General features: G+C 35.2%; 1 protein-coding gene across 3 annotated transcripts in view; it reads left to right on the top strand.

Annotated features, from left to right (window-relative positions):
• The window catches only part of Tprg1 (tumor protein p63 regulated 1), a 220,450-nt gene that overhangs the window by 142,059 nt on the left and 65,332 nt on the right, over window positions 1-13,059 (top strand). For all 3 annotated transcript variants that reach the window (XM_013513625.1, XM_005383239.2, XM_013513626.1), the window contains one exon: window positions 1,680-1,856. In XM_013513625.1, the coding sequence (XP_013369079.1) occupies window positions 1,680-1,856 (177 nt within the window). The remainder of the gene's footprint in view (window positions 1-1,679; window positions 1,857-13,059) is intronic.

Genomic DNA, 13,059 nt, shown 5'->3' with positions numbered 1-13,059 from the left:
CCTGAGAATTATTTCCCTTAATCATCTCCCCAAACTGATGAGGTAAATACTAACATTGGCTCCATTGTACAAATAAATAACTTGATCCATAAAACGTTAGGGGTCCAATCTGTAGAGTTAATAAATGACAGAGCAGGAAGTTCCAACCCACTCTATCACACCACCCAAGATCTGCCAAAGTGATTACAATTGGCATTTATTTATTCATTCACCCAGCTGATATTCATTTAGTACAGGTTGCTGGACAGGAACTGCATAGAAGGAATATCCCTGCTGATGTGATCTCTTCCCTCATGGAACTGACACCCATGCACACACACTCTTACACACAGTGTAGACAACCCATCCTTACTGGATTGGCCCCACTCTGTGCTGAAGTGTCCATTCTAGTTGGCCAGTGTTCAGTGTGTTCTGTAAACATTTTATATATCATCCCTTCCTACAAATGGTGATAAACGCATGGCGCAAAGGAAGAAGGACCCCAATGCTCTCAGAAATATTATGAGGGGCCAACTTTATAGAGGAGTATAAGAAACCCTTGTTGAATGAGGCATTTGAACCACAACGTCAACACTGGGTCTTCTCAGCCTGCTGTGAGATGACCCAGGGCAGGAGCCAAACCACACGCAGGCCTGCAGTTTGTGTTGAGGACGTTGGGGCTGATCTTAAGTCAAGGAGGTGCTGTGTAACAGAGTGAACAAGGGAGCAACGTCATCCAGCTTCTATTTTAAGAAGTACATGGTGGTTACTGTGTGGAGAATGCTTGGAAGCAGGGTGCCCACATAACTTACTCTTCAGATGATTCTGTGTGGTGAGAATTCAGAGAAGAATTGCTCACAAATTAACCTTTTCAATTTTTTTTTAGTAAAACCATATACTGAGACAGCTCTAATAAACCACAAATTGCTATATCCTAAAGGCTATTGTAGAAAGCAAAAATACTGTGCACCAGGGAGCTATAGAATAGGCCTGGCTACTTTCAATCAAAAACTATTGTTCTCGTTCTTTTTGTTTGCACTCAGAGGAATTCTTAACTCTTAGTCAAAATTTTCCACTTGTGTCCTAAAAAGCTCTCACTCCTGATCGCAAATCAAATCTGTAAACACTTATCTAACAGCTATTCTGTCTCTGGGTTGGAAGAATCCCACTTGACTTGTGTGCCTCTGCTTCTCCCAGGAGGTTAGGGTAGGATGAGCAGTACATGGTGCTGGCTTGTATTTAAGCCTTCTTTTTATCCAGTTAGGAATGCAGCTTTTGGCGATTAGCATGAGGTAGTGCTTAGTGAGGAAATTTTGTAGTATAGTACAGATTGAGTTAGAACAAAGTTATTTTTGGTATCCTTGGAAAAAGATGTGCTCCACAAAGGTCTCTGGGTAGCAGGGAGAAGTTTAAAGCAGTTCAGCGTCAATGCACTGCCAGCCTGGAATGCCTCTGATGGATTTCGTCATGGATAATCTCTGAGCTCTATGTTGGTAAAACATTTCCTTGACATTTTGCACATTCCCTCTCTGTTAGTGATGGGGACAGCCTGAGGGATGGGTAATGTTAGGTGTCTCTCAGTTCCTCTTTCTTCTGAGGTTATTGAACTTCAGTCTTCTTCTTAGATGGTTCATTGAATGGCTATCTTTAATTTGAAAAGTCTATGCCATCAACTTCCCCTCCGTTGATGATTCCTCCAGGATAGACCACTGGAACAATGAGAAGGAGAGAATTTTGCTGGTTACAGACAAGACTCTGTTCATCTGCAAGTACGATTTCATCATGCTCAGCTGTGTGCAGCGGCAGCAGATTCCCCTGAGTGCCATCCATCGTATCTGCCTCGGCAAGTTTGCCTTCCCGAAGATGTCACTGGACAAGTGAGTACCCTGTTTTAACATGGAGAAGAGGCAGCAGGGGTGCGACAGGCTGAAAGTCAGTAACATCAGTTCATCATTGCAAGCTGGGAGAGTGCAGAGCAACAGGTAGGTTCTATGGTTGAATTTATCGAGCAATTGAGTTTCTACTCTGTGTCAGGCATCAAAGATACAACTGTAAGGAAATTAGTGCCTTAATATGTGAAACTGACAATAAACGTAAAGTGGGAAGAGATGTGAACACAAGCAGAAAAGCTCTTGAGACTTCATGTGGCACATAGTAAGAGAAGTTTTCCTGGAGTACACTTGAGCCAATATTTGTTGTTGGGTAGGAGGTCCCATGGAAGGAGAAAAAATTAAGTAATGGTGCAAGCAAAAGATATAGTACATCCAAAGAGTAGAGGTGGGACAACATGTAAGCCCTTTAGGACTTACAATTATTTTATAAAGCCAAGTGGGTAGAACTCAACATGGCTAGCTACTTGTTATGTAAGTCTCTTTGGAATCCTCCCCGAAGGCTTAGTGGGAGTGAAGATTTATCATCTTAGAAAAGATGACAGTTATCCTGGAACTGTGTGGGGTCCACAGATGAGGATTGTTGAACTATGATGGCTTTGGAAAGAACTGAATTTCCTAAATATTTTAGATCTAAGTCATAAGGATAACCATGTACCTCTAAGGCTGAATGTGATCACCTCTCCTTCAAGTCCAAGCTACTTGAAGGCAAGTGCCATGTTGGTTTTACGTTAAGTACTTGGCATTGGGCCTGGTGCATAGTAAATTTTGAGGAATCCTTTTTTGGAAATTTTATTTTTAATGATAAAAGATCCAAAATATATTAATAAACACACAGACATAAACAAAACAACATAGGAATAATAAAAACAATACAGAATTTCAGACAAGGTGAAAAGAAACAAGCAATGGTTGTTGTATCACATACTGTTATCTTCCTATTGGTTGCTCAGAGAAATAAATATAGACATGTAAGAATGATCAAACAGTTAAATATCAACTGTTCCTTTCAAGAAAGCAATAGAAATTGATAGTACAATTATCTTGGCCATCTTATGTGTGTGTATATATATATATGTTTTGTTTTTAGTTTTTTATTTTAAAGATTAAAGAACTGAAACATTAACAGACAGACATAAATAAAACAACATAAAAGCAATAAAAGCAATACAGAATTTCACACAAGGTGATAGAAAATTAACAATGGTATCGTTGCATATCCGTATGTAACAATGGTATTGTATTACATATTGGTATCTTTAAATTTGTTTTCAGATAAACAAATATAGGCCTGTAAGATTGATCGAACAATTAAACATTACCTGTTCCTTTCAGTAACACAATAGAAATTAGTAGTACAAGTATCTTAGCTATCTTGTGTATATATATTTATATTTTTTCCCTTCTTACTTTCTTTTCTCTTTTCCCTCATGCCAGTTGAAGAATCTTTTTAAGACAGAGAATACAAGCACAGTTTAATGAAGTAATTAACTTTCCTTCTACAAAGACTACCCTAATAAAGACCTATTTCTTTATTTACTGTTTCATGGATATAAAAAGTGATTATCTCATTTAGTTCACTAACTTTTAAAATTGGCAAATTTTTTTCAATAATAACACATTGTAAAATCTTATTTACACATTTCAAAGATTATTTATTTTTAAGATCTTTCTTTTTTACTTGAGATCCTCAGTCTAGTCTTCTCTCCATATTTGAAGACATGGCCTATAAATCATAAAGAATTAAAATATCTCCTGTGTATATACACTACCTGAATTTTTATATATTCTTAACAATATATATCTATATACACATAGTTGTTGCATATTATTGCACCCAATAGGAGCATATGTCATAAAGCATCTTGTCTCAAGTAGTACATCCAGTGATAAACCTTGGTGATGTATTTCACAGTCATCTATAGGTTAGTCTCAATCTTTAATAGTGCAGAATATTTTTAATCTAATCTATTTATCCCAACCATTTTTTGTAGATATTTATTTTTAACATTATGATGAGCATCAATGCTACTATAAATATTCTTGCCTATGGGACTTTGCACAAATATGCAAATGCATTGGTAAAAGTTCCAGAAGTGAAAGTATTATATCAAAGTCACGTGACTGTGAACTCCTAGAGGTTGCCCAACTGCCTTCCTAGTAGGCAACACAAATGGATATTCTCACGAACGAGGAGCATCCTTTGTTTGGTACATGCTCTACCCAGTATTGTTGTGGAGGAATTTTCTTACTTTGCTGGAGAGACAGGTTAAAGAAAAGTCACTTGTTTTCCTGTTTTAATTTGCATCACCAGAAATTTAAGGATTTTGAGTATGTTTTTCTAAATTTAGAAAGTAATTTTGTTTATTTTTTTAATAAAATGCCTTTTCTGACCATAGCTCATATGATTTCTAATTGGAATACTGATTTATTTTTCTTATTGATTTATAAAAACTATTTATATATCAAAGAACTCTTCCTCTTTTCTGCCCTATATGTTCCAAATTTTTTTCCCATTTGTTGCAGCTTATAATTTCACAGTGATATTTTTATGGGCTTTAATTTTCAAGTATTAAATCTATCAGTACTTGAAGACTTCTAAATATATAACTTGTTGAGAAAGGCTTTCTCTGCACTGTAATTACAAAATAAATTTTCAAATTTTCTTCTGATATTATAAATTTTATTTTTAAGTAGAGTTAAATTTATACTTTATCTCACATTTGCTTGTGTAAGAAAAAATATGCAATCAGTTTTTATTTTATCCAGATGGTAATCCAGGGTTTTCAACATTATTTATTCAATATCCCATTTTGCCACAGTGATTTGAAGTGCATCTACATCATATATTATTTTTCTTTTGTGTATTTATGTCCTCTTAGAGTCTTCATTCCATCCCTTTTATCTGCTTATTAATGGCTCAATGGTTTTAATTATTCTAACCATAGTAACTGATAGTCACTTCTCGTTTATTAATCTTCTAATTTAAATGCTTATGAATATTTATTTTCTCATCAGCTGGCTTATTTTTTGGCAAAAATCTTATTTAGGGCCAGATAGGATAATTAATTCAGTGGCAGAATGTTTTATCTAACATATGCGAGGCCCTCAGTTTAATTTTCAGCAACAAAAAACAAATCCTGTTTTTTCAAAAGATTTTTTAAATATAAAATTAGGCCTTTATTACTAAGATAAAGCCATTTCATCATGACATTTTATTGTTTTTATACATTTTTAGTCTAATTTGTTAGTATTTTATTGATAGCTTTTGTGGTTTTGGTTATAAGAGGTATTAATTTGTTATTTTTATCCTTTGGTAATGTCTTTGCCAGGTTTTGATACTTGGATTATGCTGCCATCATACAATAAGTTGAGAAATGTTCTTTCCTTTATTTTCTAAAAAAAAAATTATGAACAGTGTAATCTCTTTCCTGAACGTTTAATGAAGCTTTCAAAGGAAATCTGGGCCTGTATGTTACTTCATGGGATAGTTTTTTTGTTTGTTTGTTTTAAATAATGAATTAATTTGCTTTACAACATTTGTTTAATTAATAGGTTTTTTTTGGTTTTACTTTAATATTAGTAAATTATATCTTTCAAGAAGTTTGTTAACTTTATTTAACTTGTTAAAGACATAGCTTATTAATGATATTCCTTATGGCCTCCTAAATGTTGTTAAGATATTTAGTGATGCTGTAATGTTAAGAACTTTGGTAATATTATCTTTGTTTCCTACAAAAGGTGATCTGTGTGTTTTTCTCTCCCTCTCTCTCTCTCTCACCAGTTTTAGCAAGAATGTGTTTTTCATTTTGCTAATTTTCAATAATATTTATCTGAATTTCATTTAGTTGATTTATGCTTTTCTTGTACTTATTTTGGGTTTACTTTTTTTAGCTGTTTAACGTCAAAACCAAGGTTGTTAGTTATAAATATTTCTTATTTCCTAATATGAACATTTAGAGCTATAAATGTCCTTGTGTACAGTGCTTTTGCTGCAGCACACAGATTTGATATTCTATTATCATTCAGAAAGTATTTTCTAATTTTTCTTGATTTCTCTTATCTACAAATACCTTTTAGAATTTGTATTTGCTCCTTGCCCCAAATTTTCTTTCTCTGAATATCTCTATATTGCTCAATTTTCTGCATATAAAATTACTCAATTTTAATTTAGGTGACATATTACCTTTAATTTCAATCCATTTAAAAATATAGGGGCTCACTTTGTGGACTGATCAATGACATACCTTTGTGAATGGACTTTGTGTCCTTGAAGGAATTTTATTTGTAGTTTTCTATACATAAGAACAATTTGATAATGTTGTATTGTTGTCTTTATTGTTCTGGCTGTGTAATGGTTACTGGAAAGGTTCTAAAAATCTGTAACTGTGAAATTCTGTAAGTCTCTCCTTAACTTTAACTTCTCTGTTACCTTTTGCTTGATCTATTTTGACAGCCTACTGTCATTTACATTCACAGTGGTGATCAGTATATTTTTCTGGCAGGTTCAACCTTTGTTCACCATGAAATGCTTCTTTTATCTCTGCTAAAGCTCAACATCTTAATGACTATTTTTACATCTGATATTATTGCAGATTCTCTGCCACCCATATATTTACTGTTTAAATAATATATCTTATTTCTTCCATTTACTCTTTACTTTTCTATGCCTTTGTATTTAAAGTGTGTTTCTTACAGAAATCACATTGGTTAGTTGTGCTTTTGATCTGCTCCAATAACATCTACCTTTAAATTGGAGTGTTTATATTGTTAATATTTTGTAATTTTATTATGATTAGTGTTAAGGCTACAAGGCTTCTTACCATTGGCTTTCTTCTTTACACTTTATTTTTTTCTTTTAATTTTCTTTGGTAGTACAAGGGAATGAACCCTTGTGCACCTAGGCAAGAGCTCTACCACTGAAATGCATCCCCAATCTTTTTTATTTTTTTATTTTGAGACAGATTATTGAGAAATTGCCCAGACAGGCCTTGCACCCTCTTGCCTCAGCCTCCTAAGTAGCTGAGAGTACAAGTGTGTGTCACCGTATCAAGCTCCACTCATGCCTTTGTTTGTTTTTATTTGTGTTTTGAGATAGTACCACTTTATGTAGCTGGCCTTGAACTTCCTATGTACCTAGACTGCCCTAACCACTCATCTTTTGATTAAGTATTCCTCATAGTAGAATTTTAACCTATTTTGACTTTTTAGTTACAGCATTATATACATATATGTAGTAGTCGGCTTGAGGCAGAGTTTCTCAGTCTTAGCACTATTAACCATCTGGACAAGATGCTTCTTTTGTGTAGGAAGCTGTTCTGCATATTATAAATGTCAGCTAGTTCAAATCATGTAGTATAGACTTCCAACTGTCTCTATCACTGAGGAATATGTACATGATGTTGCTCTATGTCTTCATGACAGATCACTAAGAATATAGCACATGTATTTTCTTCCTAGATCTAATTAATATGGTCAATATTGTCACACGCTTCCTAATATTGAAGTATTTTTGCATGCTGACTATATGAATTAAACTTGGGATTATCTCGTTATGAATATATTATTGAATATCAATGGAATTTACTGACAGATTTTTATATTAATAGTCCTCAGTTGGATTGATATGTAGCTTTATTTTATTGTGCTCTACTTGCAGATTTTGTATCAGTGTTAGCTAATTTGAAAAATGTTCTTTTTTCCCTTGCTTGACTTTATCAGATAGAGAAATGGCTCTATCAGTTACTTAGAGGTTTCGTATATTTCACCTACAAAAATGCCTAAACCTGGTGCTTTTGATAGAGGGACAGAACTATAATTTTTTCATTTTTTCTATGGTATTGCCATGTTTATATTTCTATGTTTTATGATAAGCTTCTTTTATTTACATCATACTATCAACATACTCAGTATTGTTCGGGTTTAGAAATACTCATGACATTGGGAGAGCCAGAAAGGAGAAGATGAAGAGAATAATTAAAGATTATTTTGTGTGTAATACTTTCATCCTTGAGGGGAGTTTTAATTAGCTAGTTGTTAGTTGACTGATATATTTCAAAGTACGTTTTTATTTGAATTTATTTGTTTGTAATAGAATTCTTTCATTTCCCAATATTTTCTATATTTCTTTGTATTGTTTCCTATTTGCTATTTGTGTGTTTATAGTATCTTCACCTGACATTTTGATTTATTTAATCATTTTATTAGATGTACAATATTTTATTCTTACATATTCAATACACTGCTATTTCTGTTTATTCATTTCCTCTGATAATAGATTGAAATAACATTTTTAAAATTTAGTTTTGTTTTAAATTTTGTTATTTATTCTAGTTTCATTGCATTATATTCAGAGTGTAATGTACTTTGTTTCTTTTTCATCTGCAACATGATTTATTAAATATTTCCATGTTCAAATAGTCAGTTTTTATCAGTTTCATAAATGGTTGAATGTGGTATCTCTGCTTTCTGTGTTTTAGGTTTGATAAACAGCACTTACATGCACTATCATTGTGTTATTTATCTTTTCTCTATCTTTGCCATTTATTAATATATTTTTTGCTTTCTTGACTGATGTAGGTGAATTATATTTCCCTATCCTCATGGTAGGTTGTTTAACTTTTGTCAGTTTACATTATGAATGTGAATACTGTGTTGTCTGATATACAAATGTTATGTATGATGAAGCTATTTTTCATAATAAAGTTTATCTCTTTTAATGCCACATTTGCTGAGTATTGCAACCTTTATATATATATATATATATATATATATATATATGTATATATATATATTTCATTTTTCTCGATGTCTTTGGCTTTTTTTGTACTTTAAACTTTCTGAACCTCTTTGCTTTTAATGTGTATTGTATTTGCATGCTGCTGCATGGTATTAAATTTTACTGTGTAATCCAATCTGGGCATCTTTTACTTTCAATTAGTAAGATTAATTTATTTATATATGTTCCTACAATAGGGTCTTCTGCCACCTTGATTTTTAAAACAGCATTTAAAAATATATCATCATGTTGTCTACATTTACTTTGATTTCTGTTGAGTAGGTTTTTCTTCTAATATGGGTTTATAGGCTGCTTCTCATTCTACTGGTAATTGCAAGTGCAACTTAATACAATAGGCTTAGTCCTATCTTTTGTCAACATTATCTATCAACTCCCTGATAGAAGCCCATTTACATGAACAGATAACAGTTTCCTTGCCTTGATTTCCTACTCTGACATCATTTAGAGAAAAACATGTATAGTCAGCCAGTATGGTACTGCATGCAAGTAATGCAAGTATTCTGGGAGGCTGAGGCAGGAGAAACACAAGATTGACCTTAGCCCACTCAATTTAGTGACTTAACGGAACCCGTCTCAAAACATTTAAAAAAAGAGAGAAAGGGCTAGAGATATAGCTTATTGAAAAGGTCTTGAACTCAATCCCCGCTACAGACAAATTTTAATGATCATTATTGTAATGATCATCATTAATCACTTTAGTGGCTATTTACATGAATAATAGTTTCGCTTGATGTTCTATCTTAAATAGTGTGCATTAACCTCACCTTGAAAAGTCAGAAATCTTCATATTTCTACTACTCCTAAGTTCTTTGCTCTTTTGCCTCTTTTCTTTCCTTAGTTTTGCCACACAAATTTCATCTCCTTATGGACTCTTTCATTTAACTTCCCACAAATCATCCAATTATTACGACCGGGCATTGATATAATTCCAGCCCTCCTCATTCCCTATTATGGCTTTATCTGAATCTGCATTCCATGGTTACAGTAAGGATGCCTATGCCAGCAGATGGTTCACTGCTGATCATTAAAGGCCTCTCTCTTGGTTGGAAATGTGGTGTGATAAAGGGTTGGTTATTTCAGTTTAACTCAAGGAGTTTTAGTAATCAACCAGAGTCCTGCATTCCAGTTCCCATTTTACACCCACCAAGTCTGTTTCCTCATCTATGAAAAAGTGACATGACATAAAAAAGATTTTATTGACACTTGTGATAGGGAAGGAAACTGCTTAAAAGGAAAGAACAACTGGGATGAGGGAAAGGAGAAAAGAAAGCAAGACGGAAGTGAAAAATATATACATATACGCAAGATAGCTAAGACAATTGTACTATGAATTTCAAATGGTTTATTGAAACGAACAGTTAATGTTTAATTGTTTGATCACTCTTGCATGCCTGTCTGGTAATCTGAGCAACTACTTTGAAGATAACACTATGTAATATAACAACCATTGTTAATTTCCTATCATCTTTTTTTAGAATTCTGTATCGTTTCTATTATTTTTGTTATTTTGTTTTTGTTCTTTTCTCCTTGAAATTAAAAAAAAGTAACGTGGTGATTCTGCCTAGGCTTGAAAGTCATAATGTGAACGCACTTTGGAAGACACCTCATGGCTATCAGGTATTAACAAGCCCTGAGTTCTCTCTCAGCTTAAAGCTTTTGTTAACATGGAACTGAGCAGGTTCATTTGATTGCTATCTTTACTTCCAACTGACTTGGCCCTTCTCAGGCATGAGGTCACCATCCTAAGGTCAGAGGTGAGGCAGCGGCAGGTCGGGAAGAGAGTAGGAGGTGAGTGAACATCAGCTGTGAGATAACGACAGACAGACACGGGAGAAGAGTCTGGGCAAAGTCTGAGCAAGTTCCCTTAGAGGAAAACACAGTGACTTCACACGGGTACCCGCTGGCTGTAGGTGGTAATGCTGTCACTGTTTGCCAAGCGCCTGTGCCTGCCCTGCGCCATCTGACCTTCAACACTCAGGAAAAACTAGAGCTCGCTGACTTGTTTTAGAGATGAGAAAGTGGAGATTAACAGGTATTCCAGAGTTCAGGCATTGTCAGTTCCTCAGTATGAGAGCTGGGTCCCAAACCTGTTATGTGCCTCCCTGTCTAACGCTCTTTTCTATGGATAGATAATGTTTCTTGGTCTCTCCGTCTCTCCATCTCTCTGGTTCTCTCTCTCCTCCCCTCCCCTCCCCTTCTCTCTCTCTCTGTCCTTCTGTGTCTATTTTCTCTTTCCTCTTGTCTCTATTTTTCCCTTACCTGTTTATTCGTTATTCCTTTCATTTTTAAAAATTTTGGGGTGTTGTCTTCTCTTTCCCTCTCTCTTTGTACCTCTGGGTAAAGACAATTCTCTTGTTAGATTAACTTTGCTCCTGACAGTCAGAACTTAGCAGAACATGTGCCAGCGCATCCCACATACTGGTACTGACAAAGCAGGTGTTTGTTTTCCTCAGCTTGCCTTTGGCTTCATGCAGAGGGGATAGTCGTGGCAAGAGTCAAGTGGAAGCCGTGGAACATTTATTTATGAGATGAAGGCAGATTCTTTAGATTAGAGAGCTCACCACAAACCAAACCAGGAAAGAGTACAAGGTCTGGTTTTTCCTCCAGGGTAAGTAGGTGCTGTTCATGTCTTATGCTATCGTTCCTTATCTGGATTGGAAACCCTAAACCTCGTATCTCATAGAATTGGATTTCTTCCCAGATTTTAATTAAAAACTAATTTCCATAATTCTATTGTGTCTGTAACCTTCCAGAAAAGTAGAGGAAGGAAAGGAAGAATAGGCTTCTACGTCAACTAGCTATAAAGTTGAAGCCATGACTGATATGAACCGCATCATTTTCTTGATGTATGAATTTGGACAAATCACTTTACTTTTTGTAAGTGTCAATTTATACTCTATAAAATATGAATAACAAAATACTCAGCCCTAATTTATATGGCCATTGTACTTTTAAATGTTAGATGTGACTGTGCTTTATCAATTGTACAGCCCACAAGGAAAAGCATGTTTTTATTTTGACAGTTCTAGAACATCCACAATTACCTTTCTCACACTTATTTATACACTTGCAAGTGACAACAGTGGAAAAAATGAGATTCTGAGTTGTCAATTGACTCATCCACTCCTGGAAACAGGCAGTAGGATCTGACACCTGCGATCCTCTGATTCAAATCCTCTCCCTTTTTTAGGCATCTAACACTTACTTGTCCTCAGATACATTGTAATTTTTGAGGATAAATGATTCCTCTTTCTTTACCTGTTTTCATCTGAACTCTAATAAAGAAAAGGAATGAAAATAGCAGGTTCTAAAGTCAAGCTGGTAGAGACCTGTCTCTGGGTAACCTTGAGCAAGTTACTTAATTCATGCCTCAGTACCCTCATTTGAAAGGGAGAGTACACAATCTATCTCTTGGGTCCCTACTGAAGATGCTATTCAACAATACATGAATATCATCTCGTACATAGTAAGCATTTATTTGAGTGCAACAAGCTAATGTAATAGAAGGACACTAGTTTAGCATTCAGATACTAGAGTCCTGACCCACTTTCCTGGTATGTCTCCAAGTCTCTTTTCCTTACTGAATCTCCTCTTGCTGAATTCACATCACAAGGCTTATTTTTCCACATTGAAACTCAATATTTGTTTGGTATTTCACTGCCGTATAAATTTTCTAACAGCCATTCCTTTTAGAAAACTAAATCATTTTACCTAGTCAATTCCTCCTGTGAAAAATATCTCTAAAGACATTTTCTGCTGGAAAATATTGTTGCTGTCACACTGATATGCCAACAAAAGCTGAGTGGGAGGTCAGGCCATGATATTGCTTCTTGCAAGAATAAGCATTGCACTAGAGCTCTCTGGGCCATTTATTTTCACAGTTTGCAAAGTAACAGGGATACGCCATGCTGCAGAAGTGAGGTCCTGGACACTGCTTCCTGCAGCCCTCACCTATCCTGTTTATGGAAATGCTGGTGAAGGCTATGACCATCGTTTGCCCCCTGTTGACTTAGGGTCAGCAAGTGGAAGAGAGAAGAAGGGCATTCCAAGCATTATTCCATCATCTCAGCTCACTCCCGTAGATCTGAGGGCCAGAGAGCTGCTCTGCACCCTCTGAGTTCTAATTTGGCAGGTCTTTCTCAGGCAAGAGCTTCAAAGGGCCTCTTCTCTAGATAAACTATATTCGTGGCCCAGGTGGATTCTGCTGGCTTCGCGTCTGTCAGTGTGTCCTAATCACTGTTATAAGTGTGGTGCTGCAGAACACCCTGTAAAATATTTTCCTATTGCTCCAGCAACATCTCCTGTCTAGACAATCTAATTACGAGCACAGAGCAAATAGCTGAAGTGGATCCCACCCCCAAGGGTTGCATAACGCCAGAACTGTGGCTGGGA

The sequence above is a fragment of the Chinchilla lanigera genome, unplaced genomic scaffold (genome assembly GCF_000276665.1).
Source record: "Chinchilla lanigera isolate Chin_1 unplaced genomic scaffold, ChiLan1.0 scaffold00019, whole genome shotgun sequence".
NCBI classification, from domain to species: Eukaryota; Metazoa; Chordata; class Mammalia; order Rodentia; family Chinchillidae; genus Chinchilla; species Chinchilla lanigera.
Note: the sequence above shows the minus strand (reverse complement) of the source record. Positions and strands in the feature narration are given on the sequence as shown.